Source organism: Triturus cristatus, chromosome 6 (assembly GCF_964204655.1).
Source record: "Triturus cristatus chromosome 6, aTriCri1.1, whole genome shotgun sequence".
NCBI lineage: Eukaryota > Metazoa > Chordata > Amphibia > Caudata > Salamandridae > Triturus > Triturus cristatus.
Genome location: NC_140589.1, coordinates 1,125,159,118 through 1,125,186,744, shown reverse-complemented (window position 1 = coordinate 1,125,186,744; position 27,627 = coordinate 1,125,159,118). Strand labels below are relative to the sequence as shown.

At 43.0% G+C, this 27,627-nt stretch overlaps 1 protein-coding gene across 1 annotated transcript in view; it reads left to right on the top strand.

The window, feature by feature from the left end:
• Window positions 1–27,627, top strand: part of FSAF1 (40S small subunit processome assembly factor 1) — a 241,315-nt gene that overhangs the window by 45,351 nt on the left and 168,337 nt on the right. Inside the window, exon 2 of the mRNA XM_085612025.1 lies at window positions 15,667–16,013. Coding sequence (XP_085468151.1) covers window positions 15,667–16,013 — 347 coding nt within the window. The remainder of the gene's footprint in view (window positions 1–15,666; window positions 16,014–27,627) is intronic.

Below are 27,627 nucleotides of genomic sequence, written 5' to 3'. Positions count from 1 at the left end.
CAATCGGTTTGTCCTTCTTAAACCACTTTTTAATTCTACCGAACCAGGACTTCTTCTCCTTTTCTGGGGGGGTCGTAATACATCTTTTCTGCTTTTTCGTGTATCTCTAGTTTCTCCTCTCGACCGTACTGCTTTTCTGTCCAATTGTAGCGCGGCCCACACTAACACACCAATCCGGAACGTCTACGTCACCCTGTGATCCTCCACTCCTAGCGCGGCATACACTAACGCACCAATCAGAAGCGTTCTACGTTTCCGACTGACTGGCCAATCCCAGCGCGGTCGTTCTGACGTCAGCAGCCGCTGCCCCAGCTCCTGTTCCTGTCTACCCCTCCTTTACAAAATTCACTCGTAAGTTTTGTTTCAAATTTACAATTCTGTTAGTAACAACACAAAAACACCACCATTGTCCGCTTCGCTAACCAAGGAATAACAATAGTCCTTTCTCACGAGAATTCCGTCTTTCCCGAGAGCAGCGCTTACCTCTGCCCTACTACGGAATCGTTACTTCCGTTGATAAAGTAGCACATCCCTCTACCTTAACCTTCTAACAAGCATTAGCTAACCGTTTCTCCAGATTTAAGACACTTAGTTGGAGACCCAATGCTCCTGAGAAATAAAACTAGAGTTTCACAATTAACCCGAATGCCTTCACATTCACGCACTTTTGCACAAGAAAATGTAGTACATTCACACAGAATCCTGTCTTTCCCGAGAACAGCGAACAGTCTGTCCTACCACAGAATTATGACATTCGTTGATAAAGTAGCACTTCCCTCTACTTTACCCTTCTAACAAGCTTAGGGAGCACCTATTACCTTTCTAGTGATGAGCGTTATCGGAATGCCGTTTGGACTCCTGGTACCCAAGACCAAAACTTCACAGGTGACCTTCGCTACCATACACTTCTGTCATACAGGAGATATTTCTAACGGCAACACGCGACGATGTCACCGGATCGAACCCAGACAATGCGTTGTGCAACTTCAATCGTTACACGCTTTTCCCTGTGTACCTACAGGGCAACAACAATTCCGTCTTTCCCGAGAGCAGCGCTTACCTCAGCTCTACTACGGAACCGTTACAAACTTCCGTCTTCCTACATCCCAGAAGCCGTGCAAACATAGAACTCGACGCAACTCAACATAAAGTGTTAATCTAATAACCAATAATCAGTAAGCAATTTAGAAGCTATAATCACCAAACCAAAACAATAACAACCATCATTCTGCTACCAGAAAAACTGTTGCAGCGTGGAATTTAAAATCCTCCCTTCGTCACAGATCAAATATCACACTAGCACATTCACTCAATACAATAGTTGGTGGGGCCCATAACACGAACACTCACGCTTCATTGATCTATTCTCACTGGAGATATAAATTGTCCGAACGCTGACATGAAAGGATTATCATTTCAACAAAGGAACCTAATTTACCTGAACCTACATTAAGTGCCTTTATTAAACTCAGAACCTCGAGATATTCCCTCCATTTAATCGATGAATCAGTTAGTTGATTTTGGATATGTGGTGACTCATTTCTTTAATCTACATTTAATCTTATTCTAATGTCTCTAAATAAATCACCCGACACATTTGTTAGTTAGAATAATAATTTTGTTTATCTAATCAATTGCAATTGTGATAAGTCATAAACCAAATCACCGAACATCATATTTACCTAATCTGGCTATTAGTCGTCCTCTAAGTCAATCAAGTCGTGAAAAGTCTTTAATTCATCAAAGTCAGGCAGCAATTCAGTCTTTCAAAGATGCAGGATAACAGCTGACCAGCAGTGTCACCGTCCTCTCCGTTAGCATAACGTCAGGGAAAGAAAAAGTGTTGTCAAAGATCTAATTAACTCCCTAGTCTTCCTTCTTTTATAATGAAACGAACGTCAAAATGTAACAAAAATCAGTTTTAGGCAGCCCTGATTGGCTGGTTTGGGGTCATTCGGTAAAGTTCACACATAGTCCGTTAGATTATGTCATCACACTTGCTGGTTCCGGTTTTAAAGACAGTCCTTTGTTTCGTGATTTTGACGAAGCTCCCAGGGTGTCATTGATGGGTACATCTTGCCTGGGGTCAGGACGAGGCCACTGTTGCTGGCGGTGGCGCAAGTGCACTTCACCCGAAACCTCGTGAAACAGTAGTAGTCACGTCGTGTGTCTCAGTCAGCCATTTTTCTTAGGCCCAAATGGTCAACTTAAGCAAAACAAACACAAAACCTAATTAAAACATTGAAATGGCTAATAAAATGTTAAACCTTCACTAATTACCCTATGTGTAAGTAATTATCTAGCATGATAGCAACATTTAAAGCGTTTATATTCACCCAGTGATGTCATCTGGTGCAACTTATAATTATGTCACAAAAGCAACATTTATCATGCAATATTCCATGCGGACATATATCAGCATACAGTTAGTTTAGCCATGCAAATCCCTCGTGTAAATCTTTTGTTAATATAATTGGTGAGGTATCACTTCAAACAGATTAATAATGTTACAGTTAATAGATTATTCGGATTAATATGAACATGCAGAAATGGGGGGGGGGGGGGGGGTATACAACCCGCTCCAGCAGCAGCACCAATCTTCCCATTAAATTGTTTTGTCTTTTGCAAATTCTTTGAATATAAAATACTACGGGGGATATTTACAACAGAAGTGGCGGAGCGTGTCGTTAGCCTCCTTGGCTTAACGATAGGCTCCGCCACTTCAGAAATGCAGGACTGCACCATATTTACAAGAATATGGTGCAGCCCTGCGTTTCCCCCAGTGCTGGTGCTACACTTAGCAGTGTAGTGCCAACGCAGGCACCCTTGCACCATGGTGCAAGAGTGTGTGCATGCAGGGGAAGATTCTTTATGTACAGGACACATAAACAATCTTTAAATGCCGTTTTATTACTTCTATGTGACATGGAAGTTACAAAATGGCATTTAATAAAAAGATTGTTTATGTGCAGGAGGGTCACCTTCCTGACCATAAACAATCCAAGGCGTTTTGCTTTTTCCATGTGTGCTGTACAAGGCAAGCCACATGGAAAAAGCAAAAACGAGGAGAAATAAAGGATTTGCCAAGTTAAGACCTGGTTTTCCCTGGTCTTAATTTTGGCGCTGCCTCCTATTTGTGCTGCCCTTGTAAATAGGGGGCAGTGTCAAAATCACTGGGTGTTGCCGTGAAACGCCCACTGCAGCACCCACTGCCCACCCCTTTCACGCTAAGCATTGCGTGACATGGGGGCCTATTTAAAAGGCAGCATTAGGCCATGTTATATGGCTTAACGCTGCCTTGTAAATAAGGCTAAGCCTCAATCGCCACGGTAACGTCGGAAAAAGTGTGCACGTGTGTTTATTTTTGGGGAATTACTGTTTTAATGATTGAAATTTTAAATCATGCTAATTTTTGGGGGGTCCCTGGCTTCCAGTGGTGACTCGATGGGGTCCTCAGGAGTCAAAAGTTTGGGAACCACTGCACTAGAGTTTAAACCACAACAGATAACAAAAATATTTATTCAAAATATTGTTTTGATAAAAGTATTTACTGTTACATAAGTCAAACCACAACACTTAAAACCTATTGAAGGCATGATTACCTGCCATGCTACACGCCCAACAAGAACTATATTCAATCATTTCATTTCATTTAAAATCTTTATTCGATCTGTTTGCAAATAGATCATAAAAGTACAATTTCATCATAACACACGAATATTGTAAAAAAAAAAAAAAAAACACATAACAGTTTAAAATCATGCCTGAGTTTAGATGTCCTTTATGGTACTTTAGGACAACACACCCATCAACTTTCTTTTACTCCTACAAGCCCACAGTAATGATGCGACCGAAAAGCAAACATAAGGATGAAGTAAGGACTTTAAGAAATACAGTGCCACCCTGCATTGTTTAAAATTATGACGTCTTAAAATAGGGAGGATAAATGCTTCTCTTTCACTTTGGTAAAACTTACAAAACCGTACCAAGTGTAAATCAGACTGGGGCGAGGAATTGTCACAGGGACATAGGCTTAGGTCAGCATGCTTGCAATTCCTCTCTGAAAACCCAAGCATCAATGGAATTAAGTTCAAACGAAAACGTAACAAATAAATCGATGCTGGGCTATTGTGATACGTGAGAGGTAAGACTAGGCTTCCCCAGATCTTGGTGGAATGAGGGCGTAGGCAGTGAATGCTTTTAACTGACAATTCTTTTCCTTGCAAGCATAGCTGGCCCTCTGCATATATAGCTCGATTATTTTCTGTTTGGGGGGCCTTTCTGCAAGAGGTGGGGGTCTCTATACAGGTCTTCCTGCCCAATAGCAGTAAGTTCTGCTTCCACGTATCTGAGCCATCCAATCCTGCTGCGACCCTCCAGCTTTATGCAGTCACCAATTATGCGTTGGGTTAGGTTAACCGTCGACCTTTGCCAAATAGAGAGCCACAGCAGGATCGGCACCAGTCTAATGGAGTCGGACAAGTAGGGAAACCTTAGTTCGAGGTGTAAAATATAATTTGAGGATGGTAATGAGACCCTAGACTTTAAGAAGGTATCTTCCATTCTCTGCAGTTGTTCAATCTGGGCCATCCCCCAAACGTCCGCCCCATAGGTTGCAGGCCGCCTTTGTTATAGCTTGGTAAATATTTTTAATCGTGTCAACAGGACTGGATCCCAGCTTCTTAGTGAAACCTTTTATAGCTTGTAGGCTTCTTTCCATACCCAGGACTCCTGCTGCCACCAGGTTCGACCAAGATTGTTTACTGTCAAACAAAACTCCCAGGTATACGAAAGAGTCAACCACTTCGATTTTCTTTGAGGCCAGATGGAAATGAGGAGGTTTAGCTCCTCTGGCGGCTTCAGCTATGATGACAAAGGATTTGGTTTCATTAACTTGAAGGTCTAGGGAAGCCATAAATTAGGCATATGCTGTTATGAGGCTCTGGAGGGCTACCACGTCCTAGCAATTAACACAGCGTCATCCGGGTAAGCCAGTATTGGAAGGGGGATATTGTCGAATATAGACACATCTGGGGTTGAGTCTGAGAAGACTGCCTCCACCCTGTTAGTATAGATGGAAAAAAGAAACTGGGTGAGGAAACATCCGTGTCTGGCCCCTTTCTCGATTTTAAACGAGCGCGTGCACTCCCCATTTACGCCATACCTCACACAAGCTGTAGCATTAGCGTACAGCTGGCGGATGAAGCTGATGATCCGGATCGATCTCAATTTCCTCCATTTTCAGCGATAGCTTCTGGTGGGACACACAGTCGAAGGCGGCTGACAAGTCCATAAAGGTCATGTATAGCGTCCCTCCTTTGGCCGTCGTATATTTATTTATGCAGAGCGAGTGGTTAAGACATTGGTCCAATGTCCCCTTCCCTTTCTGGAAACCATATTGTGCCTGCATTAAAATATTTAGTTCCAGTGCCCAGTCCTCCAGCCTGGCCAATAACAGCCGGCCCATTAATTTGGCGGTTGTGTCCAGAAAGGAGATAGGTCTATAGTTCTTCCGACTGCCCCTGTCTCCCTTCTTGAAGATTGGAACTATGACATTATGTTTCCAGGAAGTGATGGACCTCTACCGCTATGCTATTGAAGATATTTGTTAATAGGGGGACCCACATATCTTAATTGACCTGAAGGAGATCAACAGGAATCCCATCAGGTCCCGGGGCCTTTCCCGGGATACAAGCTTCCAACCCTGTTCTGACTTCATGTAACGTGAATGTCAGGTTTCTATGGAGAGGGAACAATGAAACAGATTGATGGGGCTCCATGGTGGATTTTCCCAGAAGATGCCTTCGAAGTGCTCTATCCATGCCTCTTCCTCTACGTGCGTATCCAGGGACGGGTCTTTTGTATTTTTAAAATAAGGAGCATTTATAACTTTCCAGAACTCCCTACTATTTCCTGAGTTGGCAGCTTCTTCGAGGTCAACGCAGGCCTTCTCCCTTATATCTGTTACACGTTTATTTCTGGCCTGTTTGTACTCGTACCTCTGTGATCTAACCAAGGCCGCATCTCTGGACTGGGATTTTAGAGCACTAACAAGGGATGTCTTTGCTAGGTAGCATGAAGTGTCAAACCAGAGGCTTGGTTGAAAATCAGTTGCTGGTTTATGTCTAGTAAGTGCGACTTTTATTTTCATTAGTATGGTTCTGAACTGAATGACTAATAGCGGGGAGAGGACTCCTTAGCCAGACAGTATAAAATATTATCCCTTACTTGGGCTATTATTGCGGTAGCCAAATTCTGCTTCACGACCTATGCCCACTTTAGTTGGTATTCATTCTTCCTGGCTAGCACAATGTCATCCACTACCTGTTGGGGTCTTTCCATTTTTTGGGGGGAGACTTATGTGTATATATAGGATTGCTTGGTCGCTATATGATGTGAACAGATTAGCTGAGTGGTCCACTCTATCTCTTGTTGCTGCGGAATCCAAAACAAAGTCTATTGTAGACTCACAGTTATTCCTCCTGAATGTTTTCTCTATCAGGCCAGTCTTCGAGTTGTTAATTATACTCGGGCACCTCGAATAAAGTAAGCTGTTTAGGGTTTCACCATAATCACTATGTGTAAAATGAAGGAGGAGGTTGCCCTGAGAGTCATCCAGCCCGCACACCCCCACCTCGTTGTTCTTACACAAGGGTGTATTAAAGTCCCCCATCCAGATTATGTTAAATGGGCCCTTGTGTGAACGTGAGTCAAGTAAGCCTAACTCCTTATTTAGGTAAGCTGCAACTCGTTTTATGTTTCCCCCCAAATTCGTTTTTATAGAAGTTAATTAAAAACCAGGGGTCATCATTTGAGGGCTCCAATTTAAGAATTTGGAAATGGTTATTTTGGGTCCCAACCTGTTTTACTTAAAAAGCGAAGGTATTCGAAATTAAGTGTTCATAAACCCCCTTTGGCCCTGCCTGACACTGAAGGTATAGCTGGTGTATGAAATGAGCGGTACCCTGCAAAAAATGCTGGGTCTTTAGCCCATGTTACCTGGAGGCAGATAATATCTAGCCTTGACCAGTAACTCTGCCGCTCAGTATTTCCTACCTTTGAGGCAATCCCTGCCACATTCCATGATGCCAGACTGATCTTGTTTCTGACCACTAATCCTGGAGTTTGGGGGGAGCTTTGGGGGCACCTTTGATCTAGGGACAGGGTTAACTGGTGGGGTAACTGGAGAGGAGGTGGATATTGGTGGTCAATTACACGCTTCCAGATCTGAGAGGGGAGTGAATCTGTTGGAAAACCTGACCCCCCGGGGTAGTGCTAGCTTGATTAGGATAACATGGCATGTGTGTGGTTGGCCATAGCCCACCCCTCTGGGCGAAACTTGTCGGAGGACCCTGCTTATAGAAGAACTCCAGTTCTAAAGGAGTAATCTGTGTACTCCTAAAGGGTGTTCTATGGAGATTTTCAAGAAAAGCAGTGCCAAGATGGGGTTTGTTAAATTTTATCACCGCGCAGTCTCATGCAATGGATTTAGTAGTGTTACCAACCCGCCCCACACTCCTCGCCATAATGATCTTATTTGCTAGCTGATGACTCCCCTTGCCCCAGTCCATAAGATGATTTGATAGCCAGTACAGGCATTTGTCCACTAGCTGGTTGGTAGATTCAAACTGCTGGTCCCGCAGAGGGGGAACATTCGCCAGGACCAGCACAACGGGGGAAGAAGTCGGTGGAAGATGGAGGAATTGATGTGAATGGTTTACCCCCGATGCCACGAGGGGTCCTTGAGTTCCTGCTGGATAAAAACCCAAACTTGATTCACCCAGTCCTTGTGGTGCCTGGTAATCATTGACCCTTCTGGCCAAAGGAGTTGGCGATTGGACCTCCAATTGTTCAGTAAGTTGATTGTGGGGAGGAGGGCCCAGACAACCCCGTGCAGAAGACTCTATTATAGAGTCCCGGGACAGTGAGGGATTTGCGCCCTGGCCAGCTGGCATGACAGATTCAGGCTTCTCCGTGACTGCGGATAGTATTTCGACAGGGTGTGTGACATTTGATATAAGGGCTGTTGTATTTTTGGGCCTCTAAGCCAGCTAATCTCTCTTTGATTTTAGTTCGCTTCAGCATGATGGGGTCAAGTAATTTGAACATACATTTAGTTTCTTCACCCAAGAAGGCTTTGTTGAAGACTAGATCACAAGGTGGGGCATTTGCAGTTAAAGGCAGCGATATTACGGGAGCCTTTGAAGTGACAGTCTTAGCCCCGTAGCCCGGGGTTTCATTGCTCGAATGGTTTTGAGTGTTTTCGACTTATAAGCCCCAGCGCCCCTGCTCCTCTTTGCTGGGGGATCAATTACAAAGTCAGTGAGGGATGGTAAATCGGCATTTCTCCTATTGATAGTAGGAGACTGTTCAGTGGCAGGTGAGGGTTCCTGTTGGCCGGCTGGGAGGTCATCTGATAGGCCCTCTTGAGGTGGTGAGGTGTGTGGGGCATTTGTTAGGGTGATCCCTGTTGGTGACCTATTTAGAAAAGAGGAGTGGCTCCATAGATAAGTGTCTCTCTGTCAGTTCAATTTCATGTGAGAGAACGCTCGCTGCTCTTGACAGAAACGCGTCGAGTGTTGCTACTTTTCCACCCTCTGTCTTCTCCACCAGGACCTTCCTTCTCCCCATAGTGTCAGATTACCAGGACAAATAGAAAATACAGAAGGAATAATAAAGTACCTTAGGTCTTCGGTCCGAAGCAAGACTTTAGAGAGGGGTCCAGCCCAGCCTCTTCTGGGCTCAGACTGGCATGGACGGGCCTGCCCTTGGCCCTGGCTTTGCCCGGGTGTGTCCCCGCGCACATCACCGCTGCAGGTCAGTGTTCTCCTTTTCAGCACGATTGCGCGCTATGCCTGCCGGTAGTTCTGGTCCTTGTGCCCGGAAACAGCCCAGAAGGGATCAGCAGGGATCCAGAAACCGCTACAGGGGGCTGCGGGTCAGCGTTCTCCTTTTCAGCGCAACCGCACGCTGTGCCTGCCGGTAATTGTGGTCCTTGTGCCCGGAAACAGCCCAGCAGGGATCCAGAAACCGCTACCAATCAAATGTCCAAGTATCATTGGCTATTGCTTCTTGACCCGTTCACTTCTAGAACATAAAACAAACATAAAACTTTTTTTTTTTTTAAACACCACCCGTTGACTAATTCTAAATATTTTTGAGTGCCAAAACTATCTTAAAAGCAAACTTACACTATCACGAAGCACATGCACCCCTCCTTGTCAAATTGAAATCTGTAGGGAATGTGTCAGAAAAAAACGCAAGTTTCCCTAGAAAAACATCACTTTGTTTTTAATCCTCTTCTGTAACAGTAGAGCAACAATTGTACATGGAAGTAAAGCATCTAGCTCTCTCACAGAAACACAAATTCAACCCTAAACATCCACTTACTCTATCGCCATGAAATTCGTCACATCCTTCGTCTCTTTCCTACACTCATTAGGACGTTTTATGTTTGTCCTGGCAGTCTTTAATGGCAGGTGCACAGGTGAGACCGCTACTAAATCAGCGGTGGCTCCCCATTAGGGCAGAGGAGCGTTGCCCCCCTGCTGCCAGTGCAGCAAAAGTGATAAATAAAACAAGCATTTACAATGCAATAGGTCTCGCATTTATACGAGTTTGAGCTATTGGCATTGTATATGGCAATGCTTTTTATTTAAGTTTGTTTTTTTAAAACATAAATAAAAGGCACTGTCATTTACAAGGCTAATAGCTCAAATTCTCGCAAATGCGAGACCTATTGCATTGCAAATGCTTGTTTTACATTTCCTGCGATGTGTTCATACTGTTAAAACTCAATGACTATGCCAATTTAGTCAGTAGGTGTGGGCTGGTTTACAATATGACTTTTGCTTAAATTTAGTTTTTTTCGTTTTCTTAAGAGTGAATTTCATCAATGCTTATTCTTGTCCGGTTTATTTTAAACAAACGAAACAGTAATAAATGAAACGGGAGCATGATTTTTCACGTTTTGGTTACACGCTGATGTGGATTTAAGGCGAACTTTATGAAAATGTTTATTTTTAAGGAGCCGTTATAACTAATGCATAGACTCTACCTCTGCGTTTCTTTTGAGATTGTAGCCCGGATTTACAGACCCTTTTTATTTATACATCATTTATAAATTGCTATTTATGGTCCTGGTAGAGAAAACATACGTGTTTATATTTCCTCAGTTGAAAATGGAGGTCACCAAAAGTTGCTAGGAGTTCAGTTTTCAGGCAAAATGTGAATTCACAGATGCCCGAAATCGGCACCAGTGCCACAATGTATATCTGCAGTGTATGTTTGTAATTTTCATCAAGCATCGGGCCCCTAATTTATTTTCAAGTTGCCCATAATATCGACGATAATGGTTTCTACAATGAGTTTCCTTTATTTATTTATTTTAAGTAAAAAGTATTGGTTTGCAAACACGTTTTACAAAGTAAATCCTCAGAGAAATTGAATCCAGAGTTGTACAAGTTTAGCAAAACATTTTTTTATCAAGTTGCACATTTTTTGTGTGCATTAAATTTTGAAAGCTAGCACTTTTGCTTTAAGACTTCTCCATGTATTTGCATATAATCATGGAGCATACGTAGCCTCAAATAGTTAAATTTTGCAAAGATGTGTACATGCTTTAATACTGGCATCACTGCTAGCAAAGCAAGCTCAGCTCACAGCTCATTGCATATCCGTACAACACTTGCCCTAATAGTAAAGACTTTGCATTAACTGTATCTACAACTCTGAGCAACTTATACATGATATCTTGCTTCGGTTGCAGACAATCCTCTTTCAAAGACCAATACTGTAAGCTGGCAGCCAAAGGGTTAGCATGACAACGGTTGGGCCTACTTGCCCGCTAGAAAAACATGAAACATAAAACAGTAAACGTGAAAACTTATCCTTAAAATCAAACAATATGTCCTTGGGGCAAAACATTGGACGGTCACATCCATGGGAGTGACTAAAGCACTCAGCACGACAAACTCCTTTCATACACCTTTTTATGTTTCATTCCCAATATCATATTCAGAGTTTTTCACAATCTAATTTTCAGAACTTAAACATTTTCAATTACAATTATTCATAACATCTCTAACACTAATTTGTCTGAAATGTAAAAAAAAAAAAAAATGTTCTAACAAAAATTGTCAGTCAATGGGCCTGGCTTGTATGTTTTTTTCTAATGGTGCTCTGTTGTGGTGTGATAGGTTAGGATGTACATACACATACAGTTGCACCCTTCTGCTTGTCAGGTGGAATGCTGTGTCAGTGGTAATTGTAGTTCTAGGTCTGTGTAGTATAGCATTGTGTCTGTAGTTGTAGTTCACGCTTAAAGCTGTTAACTTAATTTCATAGTAATCAAGAAACTTGTTTTAAGTCTGAAAATCAGTAATTTTAAATTAATGACCAAACATCGGCCCTCGTGGTAGAGAGAGCAAGTTTATAGGCAAGAGAGCGAGGTTTGTGGAACGTCATAACTATGAGACCACTACATAGTGTGTTGAGGGATTCGTGTTGGTTATGTAGTGGCGAAATTGTGATCTGGTGTCTGCAAATACTGCCAGGACTCTGTGCACGTATAAGTTCACACTGGTAAACAACACAAGAATATAAATTAAGCCACTCCTGCTCGCTCCCCCCATCCCCTGTCCAATCTGCATGAAAAAATGACGCCTCCACCCCTTGGTAAAAGGGAGGCAATAGGGGCCCATCTTCCTCCGGAAAGGTCGCTGGCGGCATCTAAACAGAGCAGACACTGTCCAAATCGGCTTTTATTGTATTTATTTTTTTAATGCATTTTTATAAAGCGCGGACTTTACCCGAAGGTGTCAGTGCGCTGTACAACAGAATGATGCTGCTTCATCTCAGATACCAGCCCATTGCCGGCATTACCAATCCTACCCTGATGCACCAGGTCTTTCTTTCAATGTTGTAAACAATATACTCGATTCCATACACCATGCTTCTTGTAAACTATTGATTGTATTGATTTTTCGACAACCCTCTATTTAGAGACTCGCTTCATATAGTGTTTTCCATGACACTCAAAACATTGCTGACACACTAGCACCACCAAAACGAATACCTTTTATTTACAAACCTAGAGAATGGAGAGGTTTGGCACGAAACCACCGTATAAAACAATGTCTGTAATAATTATCTTAGCAGAACAGATCACGACAGCAAGTTGACAATAAGGGTCGTACTGGAATAGAAAATAGGGTCGTGTACCAAAGTGGCCCCCATAAGCGAATCACATAGCTGAAAAGTGTCTCACGTATGCAAAGCAGGCCAGTTTTAAAGGTGTATAGGTGTTTGGAGAGGGATGGGAGACAGCATCGATTTTTGCCCGTCGCCGGCAAAGTTTGTAGTAATATAATAGAAATCAACAGTAAAAGCCGGAAACACAACCCATAAAAAAAGAGGCCTACAAACAGCCAAAAACGAGTCCATGCACTTACATGTAATGCCAGCACTTCGGGCACGACCAGATTGCTCTATAGCCCAGACGTATCGTGTTTACAATGAAAATTCACGATTCCAAAAAGGTGGTGTAAACGTCCCCAAGGCTCTCACTGGCCTGACTCTTCAATGGCACAGAAAGCTGTTATATGGCAAGCGTCCAATAGGAGAAGTGGTGGGTGCACTCGTAAGTCACCCACACCCCGCAGAGAAGGGCATGTTAAGCATATGTGTAAGGGTTTATCCCCTCACCGCCGCAGGTCAGACTCACCCCTTTTGTAGCTCCCCCAGGCGGAGGCACAGCTCACAGACAGACGACGTAGGCATCGAACGTGAGACAGTCCAAGCGGAAGTTAGCAGAACAGCTTCATGCACTGCGAAGGCACGAGCGAAAGCAACAACAAACAAGCATTGGCCGCGCGGCTGTGAAAGTAACGGCCGCGCGGCCGTGAAAGCATATTTACAATGAAAATTCACGATTTCAAAAAGGTGGTGTAAACGTCCCCAAGGCTCTCACTGGCCTGACTCTTCAATGGCACAGAAAGCTGTTATATGGCAAGCGTCCAATAGCAGAAGTGGTGGGTGCACTCGTAAGTCACCCACACCCCGCAGAGAAGGGCATGTTAAACATATGTGTAAGGGTTTATCCCCTCACCGCCGCAGGTCAGACTCACCCCAGGCGGAGGCACAGCTCACAGACAGACGACGTAGGCATCGAACGTGAGACAGTCCAAGCAGAAGTCAGCAGAACAGCTTCATGCACTGCGAAGGCACGAGCAAAAGCAACAACAAACAAGCATTGCCGCGCGGCCGTGAAAGCAAAAGTGATAGCGATCAAAGCGAAAGTGATCGCGATCGCTAGGACGGGACGCGCTGTGTGGCAAGTGGTGCGCGCGCAGCAGTGATTGGCGGCTGCGCGCGTGCACGCTCGCGTGCACTCAAGCTTTAGGCCACAGGCAGCACTTTAAAAATTCCCAAATACAAAATGTCTCTCCGAGCCAGCGCAAGCGCTGGGGCTCAGCGAGACCTAAAAATTAATTACCGTGTGGAGAGCCCCCCCCTTACTACCCAGTCACTTACCGCCATACCACTGACTCCCAACACCCACATGAGTCCGAGTTCCACCCTGGCGAGTCCCCATGTTGTAACATACAAGATACACAATCCCATACTCGGTCATGTAATGGTTATCTTATTTGCATCTCGATGGCAGCTATTTAAATATGTTGTTAAATGTTATTTAGATAATATATCTTTTATTGGCGCATTTTCTTTAATTCTTATTTCTTTTTCTGTGGAGGAATCCCCTCATTAAACTATTGAAGTGATCAAACACTACTGTCTCCAACGTCTGCTAGTGTTATGAACGCTAGCCACAAATAGATTGAAGGCAACAAGGAATGCTAGTACCTGGCATTGGCGATTTATTATTATTTATTTTTTTGTTGCAGATTGGAAATTGTGGGGATGTACGGTGGGCAGGCAATTACAGTGATGCATGAGAAACTGCCTCTTGGTAATAAATCTGTGCATTATCACGCAATGGAAACACTCAGTTGTAACACGAACAGTAGATTTAGATTGTATTATTGTCGTATTGCTTTGTGCAGATTCGAATTATGTATTAGATAGTTTTGTGTTGTCATGTAATGTAAGACAATGGAAAAATAAGAAAAGACCAATAAACACATTAAAAAAAAAAAAAAAAAAAAAAAAAGAATTACCTTTTTTTTCACTTCTCCCAGCCTGAGCAGTATTTGGGGGGAGGGCATTACTGCTGACGGTCAGCAAGGGGGGTGCTGGTTCTCTCCAGTTTACACTGCACAAGTCACTTTTTCCGGCTGTTGTGCGCAGTGTGAACCTTACCACCTAGTTGTCTCAGACAGGTGGGAGGAGAGCAGGCATAGTCCTCCTGTATCTGCTGGAACGTCGAAGCAGCTTGCTCCAGCCAATCCTGTCGTTGCTCTCATATGGCCCATCTGCAGCATGAGAGCAGCATCAGTATTTGCAGAAGGGGGTTGCTAGAGGCTCCCTGAGGTGCCCGCCACCATGCTGATGCCAGAAGAAAGAAAAAAAGTAGAGCAAAACACAGACGAGTATGTTTAAATTTTTTAGAATGATCTTTTTGCCCCCACTGGGTATGTCTCTCAGATTCCTCCTGACACCTTTCCAGTGTTGAGCGTCACCGTCTGCCACTGCAATAAATAATTTCATTGTCTGGGTTAATTTATTGCCTGGGGGAAGGCAGCAGGACTGCAAGCAGCCAAGCAGCGATCCCGGGCTGCTTGTTGTAAATTGCTGCACTATTGCCTCATAATCACACATTTACAAAGGAGCTTTAATGCGTGGCTTTTGCATTGTAGTGTGGAGATTATGACTGCAGGGAAGTAGGATCTGCTTCTTATGGTTACCCCCCCCCCCCCTTTTTTTTTGCTTTACGTTTCACTGTTTTTGACTAGTTAGACTGGGGTCCTGTTTAGCAGGATACCAGTCAATCTGCTTTCTCCTTTAAAATGTTACACATGTACTTTGGTACATTCCAGATTGGATACTGGGGTACCCTTATCAGTCGCTAGTATATGTTACCCATGTACCCAGGGCATAGGAACCCCAGAGGCATCCCATGGGATGAAGCCTCTTTTATGCCACCCATTAGAGGCCATGCAAAATGGAGCTACAGGTCTGCTACTGCAACCTGTGTAAGCTGGTGCTTGTGCCACTTACTTTAGATATGGGTTCATTATATCTATAGGTCACTACACTTAAAACTTATAAGTCACCCCTTTAGCAGGCCTTATCAATCCTGAAGGCAGGTTGCTGGGTTTTTAGTGAGAGGGTGCCCCTTCATGAGCAGATCCCCTCTGCAGCCTTCGGAGACCATGCTCCCGGGTTGTCTGTGACTTGGCATTTATCGTGAGGTTATAATGCACCTCTACCTATATGTCCAGCTATCTCAAACGGCTGCATAGAACCATATCGTGTTTGGCATCAAACACCTTGGAATCGTACCTCCACACCAGTTACCGGTGTGGGAGGTTGGAGCTGACCTAATACTTGGGAAATCTTAAGGGCGTCGTTCAACCTTGAAGATGATGATAGTAGATCATAGTAAAATGTTACAGAGGAAGGCAAACTCTTCATATTGAAAAGAGTTAAGATTGGTGTCATTGTACATGGTCAATTTTAAAACTTGTACCCCTTTCTTGATAACAGGGGATGGTTTCAGTACAAAGAAGCACAAAAAAAAGGAAGAGAAGGTGTCCGTAAGCAGGAATGAGCCGAAGCATGTCGACCAGACCATTTCACAGGACCAGGTTGCCTGCTCGGATTCCACACAGACCAGCAAGAAAAGTGGACCTTCTAATTTCTTTGAAACGTTAAAGGATGAACTTCGTTCCCAATCTGGTGTTGTCAAGGTTTCAAAACCAGAAACTCAGAGTGACTCTGCCTCATCTGCTGCAAATCATGAATACGGGACATGTGTGGAAGTGGTGAGATTTTACAGTCAAAAGGGAAAGAATAAACCAAAGCTAGAAGCGGCACAAGGCCCAGCCACTAAGGTAATTTAAGAAAAACACATTTAAATGTGTGCATCAGGTCTACTATCGCTTTACACAGTAAGTGACTGGATATATATATATATATATATATATATATATATATATATATATATATATATATATATATATATATATATATATATATATATATATGGTATTTTTTTGATATATATATATATTGTTCATCTGTCTTGGTTGCACCCTTGTATGGTAAAATAAGATGTTTCTTGCTTTAAATTTGCATGCCTTATATGGAAGCCATCTCCTGCTATGCTGTGTGCTGAAGGGGGTTCTCAATTTAGTCTATCAACAGGATTTGCGCATATTTACTTGTAGCATTGAAGTATTTCTTCTGGCTCTCAATCCATATTCAGATTACCGGTCTTCATTGTGAGGGCAGTACATCTAAAAATTAACCTGCGTCCTAATATTAAATTAGTTTTATTAAGTGAACAAACTATACCCATTACATTATGGTTGTATGCCAAGTGTACACCCCTGGCAAAAGTCTGACTGACTGCTATTCCCATTTTAGCTGTGAGCAAGACGAAATAGTTGGAAAAAGTACACTCCTGCCACATGTAAAATGCATGGACGGATCAAGGCACACCCTACCTCCGCACTGGGCAACAAGGGCTTAGGTCTCCTAAACGCCTCCACCCCCACACCCTGTTAGCCAGAGCGAAGAGTCAGTTACTCTCCACACTTTTTGAAGCACTTCCCAGGCGTTCACAAACATGCAAGAAAAAAAATGTAATCCTTCCTGTCCTTCGGCAAAGGATTTGAAGCTGCTAAAACGTCTTAACCCTCCCACTTACTTGCCTGCCATTGTAGAAGTTCTTGGGCAGTAAGGCCACTTTGAAAGCCTAATTTTAATTAAATTGAAAGTGGGTCTTTTTCTACAAAATTCTTCTGCTCTTTCCTTCCTCAGTGCCAGATAAGGATGTGGTGTGGGAGGGGGGCATAACAGTGTTTATCTCCCCTCATTTTGCCCAAGGGTGAATGGGTTTAAAAGAATAAAATGCCGAACCCTCAGACCGCATTGCCTTAGAACAGGGGAAGCATCCACCTCCACTTTGCTCAAGTGTTGGGTCGTACATTTTTACTACTAAACCCCACCACTCCTAGCTAAAGGGCCTTAAATTAGGCCTGCAGGACAACTAACAGCTACTCTTCAAACATTTGCATTTGTAATGAGGAGAGCAAGGCAACTGCTTGCTGTCAGAACTCTTCTTCACAATCACAAAAAAATGAGGATGGAGTGCTGATAGAGATCATAGCTATGCGTGTTGTAAATAAAAATGGCAATGGACAGGTAAGAGTTGTCACAGCGATACTTTGCCATCACAAAAGGGGTGAAGAAGGGCTGTGATGTGTCAAAGCTAACCTGTATACCACTTGAAAACGGCACATAGCCCAGTTGGGAAGCTGTTGCTTCTCTACCCGTGTACATTTGGCCTCTTCCATGCCCTTGACCAAGGTGAGGAAGGTAAGCGGAGCAAATTGTACAACCTCCACTCTTGGGCAAGAGAGCAGTTGTTGTATATTCCTCGCCTTCCACCCACAACCTTTAATTACCCCACTCGTGCAAATGAGAACAGTGGAGGCCAACAAAACCTTCCCTTGTCCTTTGGCGAAAAATGCCACCTTATACTTGTGCAAGGCAAGCTGTGTTATCACCTTGCTGATGCTTCTAGTTTCTCCATGCCTTAGGGTGGAGTCGTTGCTGTATTTTATTCTGACCACGTCCTTATGAAAGGTAGTGGTGAGAGGATGCAGTTATATAACCCTCATCCTTGGGAAAGGCAGGGCTTGTTCCTGAATCCTGTACCACCTGATCTTGGAGAGGGCTGTGGGGATTAAGGCTCATTTTGTCCTATCTATCCTTGGACAATGTGTATTAATGAACCCTCCCCATGCAGAATAGAAATAAGAGTAGAGGTAAGTGTTAAAATAAGAGAAGGTGTATGAGTAACACTAGGAGAAGATTGGAGTAAGTGTAAGTAGAAGTAACAGGAGGTGCAAGTAGAAGTAAATGTAGGGGTAAAGGTGTAACTAAATAGGAATAAGTAGAATTAAGAATAATCGGAGTATCAGTAGAAAGGAGTAAGAGCAATTAGAAGTAAGTTGCAGAAAATAGAGTAAGGGCCTGATTTAGATCTCGGCGGCCGGGTTACTCTGTCACAACGGTGATGGATATCCCGTGCGCTGTAATATAAATCCCATTGTGTCCTATGGGTTTATATTTCGGTAGATGGGATATCCGTTACAGTTGTGACAGAGTAACCAATCCGCCGAGATCTAAATTGGACCCTAAGGGTAGACCTAGTAAGAATAAGGGTAGTACTGGTGCAGATCGGAACTCTCAAATCCCCCCTTCTTCCACGGGCAGAGTAATTTCACAATCATACGCACACACATACATCATACGCTGGTGGGGCCCATTACACCAACATTCATTCTAATACTCTATCCGTGCCATGAATAAGGAGAAACACTTTCCAAGTACCTAATCAATCTGCACATACCTTGTGGTCAATGCGACCAAATCGGATTGTCTTAAGTCTGGTGAAACAATTTAAACACTCTGAATAACATATCAATGAAATAACCACTCGACACTGTAATTCAAACAAGTATTGTTTATCTAAATCGTTTTGTATGAAAAGCCATTCAATTGCAAAATCATTATTCTCATATTTACCTATTCTGGCTAAAAGTTTTTCTGTAAGTCAGGACTGGTCCTTCAATAAAGAATTAAAGTCTCTTTAGCCGTCATGTAGAGTCACCGACCTCTCCGTCAGCATCGGTCCTCTGATCATAGGTTCAGGAAGAAGTGGCGATACACCCTCTCTAGTCTAGTAATATTTATACTAAATTTTACATACTAAAAGTTACAAACAGAGCTTTCAAACATCCGTTAGGCAGGAAAAGATGTCGTCTTGCAACATTAAAGAATCTTCGCGTTTGGATATCTTGAAATTCAAAACAAGGAAATAGGAAGTCCATAACTAATTTGTTACTTCTACGGATGTCTCTTTTCTGCAAATGTATCACTCGCAGTGCAACCACTACAAGTTTGTCTAATCGAATTGTTCATTTGTGACAAAAGTTCACTTCCAGGGAAATTTGGCAGACGTCCTGGATTTGTCATCTTTTCATGGCTTTTCAGTTCAAGCAGAGGCCAGGGTCACAATCCGCGCGAAGCCTCTTTTCATATTTCATCTACTGAAATGCAGGCTGTAGATGGTGGCCATTTTTCAACGGGCCACAATGGTCAACTTAATTAAAAGAAACACAAAACAACGTTACTGCATTGAATTGATTATACAGTGTTAATCCCCTGCTAATACCCTTATGTGTGTGTGTTTATCTAGCCATTTGCGACATCAAAAGCCATTAATGCATATTAATTAAAAGCGCAAACATATAATAACATCACATAAGCAACATTTATTTAATTAATTTGCTCACCAATTTAATTCACTTATTATTTTAGCCATGTAATTACCTTCCCACGTGTAATCCTTTTGTTAATAAGGTTGGTTAATCAAACTCGACAAGTTTCTAGTACTTAATAATTAATCATTAGTAATTTTAGTAATGACATAAAAATGAAACTGATATTTGGGTTTAAAAAGAAAACCCTGCTCCAGCAGTACTAAGTATTAACAGTGTCTGAATGATATTTACTATGGCTGGGTTGTCAACCCTGTTCTAATTCCATGTCATATGTGTGTGCAATTGAATGTTATGAATGCTTTTACAAGAACAGCTTGCTGTCTAAATGAGTTTACTACTTGACACAGAGCCAGGCTAGCTCATGGTACATAGCAGAATAAACTGCTGTGAAAACAGTATCCCTGTATTTCCCTAGTAGTCTTTAGGTGGGGCCAGGTTGCTCCACAGGATTTTGAGCCACGTCATTCTCGCCAGTCTTATAACATCAGGCCCCTTGAGCACCGAGCTGGGCCAATCGCTGGATGGCTGGGCTAATGGGTCTCAAACCTGAGGTCATCTACCCTGGTATTCCTTGGCATGCACTATTTGTGCTCAATGAGGTCTAGGCTACGTGACAATTAGCCCAGTACTTTATTTGCAGTTGTAAATAGGGTGTCAGGGCAGAGGCTCTAAGGTCTAATTTAACTTCCAAACAATAAGGATACAAGGGGTCAGGGACCATTTCAGAATACCAACCATGGTGTCAGGGATAATTATCAGCTGTCCCTGTCTGGGAAAGGTCACAGCTGGCACTTGGTCCTCTTTGCAAATCTGAAGTGGGCACTGTAAATCCGAATGTCTTGGTTGCATGCCGTTACAACGCATGCCGTTACAACGCATGCCGTTACAACGCATACCTTTACCCCAACTTCCTGTTGGGGGTGAGCTGGAAGTTGGAATAGTATAATTTACTATTCCAATTCCAGTGTGTGCAACAGTCGGGAAGGTGTTGGAGTTAACTCCAACACCTTCTACCCCCTGCAACAAGCCTTTCGCGTTGTAATGACATGCGTTGTAACGCTTCCATTTTAAAGGCTGTTTCCTGAATGTCTCAATCCTCCACTGTCATTAAAAAACAATTGAGGGGGAAAGATGTGCAGTTCAGTGGGTACCTTCCCCAGCACACTGTTTGCTTAAGTGGACAGACTGCTGGAAGAAAGTGTCACCTGCTGCAGTCCTTGGGGCACATCTTTTTGAGGTCCACAATAGGTGATCGCTATCTGGTAATCAAATATGCAGTTGCAAAAAGGGCATCAGTCCAGCTGATTTCTATTCTACACCTTCTTCACATGAATACAGTAGCGTTGGGGGGTAGATATTATTTAAACGTGAATTTCCCGTGTTTCTAGAGTTCATGGGGTAGCAATTTTACTCCCCCCTGTAAGTCTTAAACCCCCTATAACTTTAACATTTTTAGTTAGTAAGGAAGGGTCAGAATTAGCACTGTGGAGCAAGGCTTCCTTCAGAATAGCAATCTAGTGTCTTGTTTTGAAAAATAGAGTTCAGTGAGAGAACCTGGTTTTACCACTGGTAGCAAGAGTACAACGAAGCAGCAGGTGTTTCCTAAAGAAATCCTTGTTTAGTATTTAAGTCACACTAAATCAACATTGTTAGCACAACATGAACTGGTGAAACCCCGGCCCTATTTAGAATTTAATTAGGAATACTTGACTAAAATGACAACATTAGATAAAGGCATCGGGAAATTAATAAAGTGCCCAAATTACAAGATATAGGTTCGCAGGTATCAGGGCACAAATAGCAGTAGGTGGCAGGATAAACCAGCTTCTTCAGCTGGGTCGCTTGTCCTGGTACAGCCCACATGTGACATATGACCTGTATGCCTTGGTCCATTTGCTGTACCGTATTACCGTGGCCTAATTAAAGAGTCAGGTATCCAAAATTGAATTTGACTATTGTTGCCATGTTGAAGGAATGAAAGGACAAGCACTGGGAGCTGTTCAGCAGTTTCCCTGAGTCCATAGTATTTGCAAATTCAGTTGAAAATACATGGGTGGAACTAAGCCCAAAAATTATTATTGCAGAGTAAACATACAAATATTAACATATACACACATTGACTCATATGCAGACTGTAAGGGCCAAGTTTCATATTTATTTTTTCAATTAAAGACAATTCAAATTTAAAAATTCACTATTGTATAAACATGACTTAGGGAAACAGGGACATTCAGGGGCAGGATATCCAGGAGTAGGAAAGATCTCAAGATTCACTAGTTGACTTGGTTTGAGAGCACTTTGGGACAGCTAGCTTCAAAAGCAGAAGTCTCACTTACAGGATTGCAAGGATCTAGGACTCTATCGACCTGGCATTTCTTAGACTAAGTATTGGGGACAATGTAAATGCATAGAGAGGGAGACATTGGCACATAGGAATAGAAGTCTTTGAATCTGTAAACTCCAATCCAGAGTTTATTGTACAGAAGACCACTGAGACAAGTTGCTTACAAACATTTGAACAGGTCAGATGAAAGACAGATCACACTAAGAGAAAAGATATAAGAAGTAAGGGAGACATTTGCAATATAGAAATATGTATGCAGCTAAACAACCACACAATTCCCAGCACTACACACTCTAACACATGTCCACATGTTTCCTATGCAATGACAAAGGTCCATTCAGCACACAGGCCTGGTGAGACTTCAAAAATGTCAGCTAACACAAATAAAGCTGGCATGGGTTAGATGGCGGTTCTAAAGACCTAATATCCACTACTCCATTGCTGCAGCCACTTGCTTATCAAGCACGGGATAAAAACCTCATGCCATAATTCACACTCACAGGTGCAAAGTAAGAATATCTCAAAATCACAGCACCCATAGTCTCGCGCAAGGTCCACTATGACTTGGAATCCCCAGTAATATTAAATAGTGTTAGAAGAGTCATAGGCCTCAACAACAGTTTAGTTTTCATCCACCTTATTTAAAGCAACCCGAACTTCAGCCAATCAGCTGAACGTGCAAACTCTCCTACTCCCAGTAGAGGCCGCCATAGCTCAGATTTCTGCCACACATTGTGTGTAAGTGAATCTCCAGGTAGAGCCCTGCTCTAACCTCTCAGTGACCTAATATTTTTTTTTACTTCAAAAGCTGAACCTGCCCTATCTTCAGCTTGAAGCCTACTGTAAGTTGGTTTAGGAAAAATTATGTATTCACTGTACCAGGGAGACTTTTTCAGTTCCCAACTGTCACCATGTCTGACAGAGAGAAGACATTTCTTTTTAACGCCTGCTCTAACTGGGGCCACAAAAAAGGTCTGTTCCGACATGACCAAAGTCTTTATGGTTTATATCCTTAGCACAAGCCTTCACAATGCCACATTTGTAATACTTTTCCTACAAAAATTCTGAAAGACAGAGAAAGGAAATGACCCTTTATTTGTTGGAGAAGAAGAAATTCCCTCCTTCTAATGTGGTGCCTCCTCATCAGGGGATGAATCTGTGAAATGTGTTCCTCCAAGTACTTCCGCAAGGACTTCTGCAAGTCCTGTCCTATTATCGCTCTATTTTCCTTTATTGCATACATTGTCTTCATGACTTGAATTGTTTCACACTGAATTAATTATTCTTTGGTCTCAACTATTATTCTTCCACTGAATCCTCGCATGTACAGGCCTGATTAATGTGATCAATAGACATAATTATGTATTATGGGACCACCCTTTAAAACAATGTTTTCCCGCATCCCTAGTTTCTTCTGGCTCACAACTATTGTCCTGATGATGATCTCAAACAGTTGAGATCGAAACGCCGTCGACCTTTTCACAACAAAAAACTCCTTTACTGTTTACATTTTACATGAAGTTTTTTCTAATGTTGTCAATGCGATGTATTTTTTAGTTTCACCTTCACTCGTCACATCACGCTTCTTCCACTATTTTATGAGCACCTGAACCATTACTTGAACCAGTAAAAAAAGTTTTTGATATATTGTTTATGAAGTAAATAAATGTTATGTCAATACTATTGTGTGTCCCTGCGTACATTTCGAAATGGTCTTATACCGCTGATTCTGGCAATTACTAACTTCCAGTTGCCGCATGTCTCATGATTAATACTCTTTTAAATTCAATAGCTCAGGCTATTTTAGGTCCTTTGTGGCCTTATATGCACCATTGTTTCCTTACACTTCTATTGACTACCCCTGGTCTAAATATCGGGGTCCCCTTGTTCATTAAATATACTCAGTAATTCAAGGGTTTTTTTTCCCAATCCCAAAGTAAGATCTTCATGTTCCCCAGAACCCTCTTAAACTTTGATTGAAATAACTGAAATCAGATTTCATATTTGGCCAAAACCATTAGAAAATTCATTTTAATTGCAGTCCCGGTCCAAAGATCGTGTTATAGTTTAATTTAGGAATGGGACAGATGCAGATAAAGACTTCGAAGTTGTCTCTTAGACAAAAATCATCTGTTAGATGTGCTGAGCTGGTTCTGACAACCTAAAGTGCCTGCTGCCATCTCTTCACATAAAGGAACTGCGTTCTTTTCAGAGAATCGCTCCAAACATCATGAATGCAGGTCTGTGCAAAAAATGACCTCTGAGCCAAATTTTTAGTCTCCGCTCGTGACTAAACTGCTGTCCATGACAACAAAGCAAGATCCACCATCAATTACTTTTCCATTGTCACTTATGGCATAGTCATCATGGATGAGGCTGCCAATTACACCGCCATGACTAGACCATATTTGTCAACGGCACAAGTTTTAACGTTGAGGAAACCCAAGATGGCCCTGTTATCAACATCAATTTTATTGACGATGACACCAACACCTTTGATGACTTTTGTCTCCACGCTGATCACCTATTCAAGTGACGGTGAATCTTCGAACACAGATTCTGGGCTGTGAATATGAAGGTGAATGAAGCGACAGATGCCACAAAGACTGCTTACAGCCCATACAATTAGATGTTGGTTATATACCAGGGTTTAAAATTGTTGCTTTAGATGGGGATCATACCTACCACCAGTATGATTATCAGTCAGAATTTCGAGCTTTGCCATTCTCACCAGCCTTATAACAAATTGGCCTGGAGCCTTTTCCAGGTGGACCATTTTAACCCAGTGTTGCATGGTGTGTGTACTAGGAGAGCACCACCTTTAAGAATTGTTTTCCGTTGATTTTCTACATCATTTCCCTGACAGTTTAACAGCAAAATTGAAATGTTCTAGGTGAAAGCTAAATTTTTTACTACAATGCCGCAAATGATGGACACCTTTTGATAGCTGTTACTCCTCCAGCTTGAGCACATGCCCACTCCACCATCTATCGCCCCCACCACCAGCGCCTTCCACAACACCACCACTGCCTACATTTCCAAGGTGTCCGTTTCCAAAAACAGGAACATCTAACTTGGTGCCACCAACTCCAGAAGATATGGGAGAGGAGATTGTTCAGAGTCATTTTATTCTGTCATAGAAAAAGAAGGTAAATAGCCTCATGATGAAGGTACCAACAATGATGATTATGGGGCACCTAAAGAGAGCGAAAGGTCCCCCATGTAGCCAGATGGTTCTCTGGTTGACCTAGCCAGATTCCATGCTTTAATGGAGAGAGCTGCTTTCAAATTCAACTTAACTATGTCCTCTGTGGAACAGCAGTACTTCTTGTATGATTTTTAAGAATAACCACATAAGACTATTAAGTCTATTATATATTAGATTTAATCTGGTCAAAATGCCTGAAGTTCAACGACATGCCGGCCCTAGATTCATCTGTGGTGCCTCATTCAGAGAAGAAGTAAAGGGGTTCTGTCACTGCCCCAGCGGGCTTATGGCCTCTCTTAAGCTGGATTCTGTGATAGACTCAGCAGCACAATGAAGGTCAAAAAACCCAATCAATTGATCCTCTGCGACACCATACAGAGATGGAAAAGGTATTCTAAATTTGGGCTTTAGAGTAGGTTCAATGACTGCTACTTCTGTATAAAAAAACGAACGCCGTAGTGATTCTGGGCCATTGCGATCAACAAATGTGGCATGACATCTTGTCTCTAATTAACCTGATTCCTAAGGATAAGAGGGTCATGGCCATAAACATAGTTTAAGATGGCGTAATGACCTCAGTGGCCACCATTGACGCAGCCATAGAGGTTTCCAATGCAGGTTTTCGTCAGCAGAAGCAACTGTTCTGCGAGAAGGTTGGCTGTGATCTACATCCTTCTGTCCTGAAGTCCAAGTGGAAATACCAGACTAGCCATCTGATGAAGACACTTTATCTGGCATATATATTGGTGAGACCTTGCAAAGTATGTAAACCGATACAGATTCAGTAAAATCGCTCAGAGCTCTCCAGTTTTTCCATTTCAATTTCACACCTGTCTGTGGCTTAAGCAGATCTCAGATTTACAGAGGAGGCTTCCATCAGTACAAGGGTCAAAATCCAAATTTCTGTCTATGGCAACCTGGGTATGACAAAGGTTATACAGCCTACAAAAACAAACGGGCAGAAAGCTGTAGCAGATTTTGTAGACGAAAAGGAAACGCCTCCCAATCATGCTCCCAAGACAATCAAAAATGTGCTTTCCTACTCACAGCGGTCTCCCCTGGCACTTCCACAATCAAACATAGGGGGTATAAGTTCCCTTTTTGCTCCTACATGGGAGTCCAGTGAGTAAGATAGATTTCTCACCCAGGTCATACCTTAGAGTTTCTTCAAAAACCTCCTGTCAGCCCACCCAGGAAAAAACATAATTTTTATTTTTGGGACATGCAGTAGGAAAGTCTCCTCCTCTTTCAAGAAACAACCAAAACAGTCCCCAAGGCTCAGTAGAATCAGGAATTCTTTCCAGAAATTCTTGGTAAAGAAGATAGGGCCATGGAGCTCTGAGAACTCAACAAGTTCCTCAGAAAACAGACCTTCCACATAACACTCTAGGAAGTCCTCCTCATGCACCAGAATAACAACTACATGATGTCTCTACGTATTTAGGGTGTGTATTTTCTCCTCGAGATACATTGAAAGCATAGAAAACTCCTCCCCTTTGCAAGGTTGGGGCAGCATTATCAGTTCAATGTACTACCAGACAGCCTCAGGTTGACACAGCAAATTTTCACCAACTGCCTTGCACTAGTTTCTGCATCCAGGTGTCGGGGTCACCAAGTATACCCTTACTTGGATGACTGGCTGATCAAAGCTCCCACAAAGGAAGAGCAAAGAATTTGATGTTTGCTTGCATCACTCCTTTTGAAAAAGTAAGATTAATGCTAAACATTGTAAATCGTTCACAAAACCTGAAACCAAAACCTGAAACCAAATGACAGTTCTTAGGAGTGAATACTGAGCATGCAGCTCGGTATTACTTTCTCCTCTGCCATGGATTGTAGCGTTTCCTGCCAAAGTCATCGAGAAGACTGTCAACAGACAGCTTGCCGCCTTCCTCGAGATGAACGGATCCCTCGACCACTCGCAGTCCGGCTTCTGAGCCAACCATAGCCCCGAGACCGCCCTCATCACAGCCACTGACGACATCCGAGCCCTGCTCGACAACGGGGAAACAGCGGCCCTCATCCTCCTGGACCTCTCTGCAGCATTCAACACAGTCTGCCACCGCACCCTAGTACAACGCCTCAACAACATCTGAATCCAAGAGAAGGCACTGGAGTGGATCATCTCGTTCCTCGCCGGAAGAACCCAGAGAGTCCGCCTCCCCCCGTTCAGAACCGAGGCCACCGAAGTCCTCTGCGGCGTACCACAAGGATCTTCACTCAGCCCCACCCTCTTCAACGTCTACATGAGCCCCCTCGCAGCCATCGTACGCCAACACAACCTCAACATCCTCTCCTACGCCGACGACACCCAGCTGATCCTCTCCCTCACCAACGACCCAGCCACCGCCAGAACCAACCTACACGAAGGGATGAAAGATGTAGCCGAGTGGATGATGAACAGCCGCCTGAAACTGAACTCAGACAAGACGGAAGTCCTCATCATTGGATCATCACCCTCTGCCTGGGACGACTCCTGGTAGCCCTCTGCCCTGGGCAGCGCACCCAAACCAACGGACCACGCACGCAACCTGGGCTTCATCCTGGACTTCATCCTGGACTCCTCCCTCTCGATGACCAGACAAGTCAACGCCGTCTCA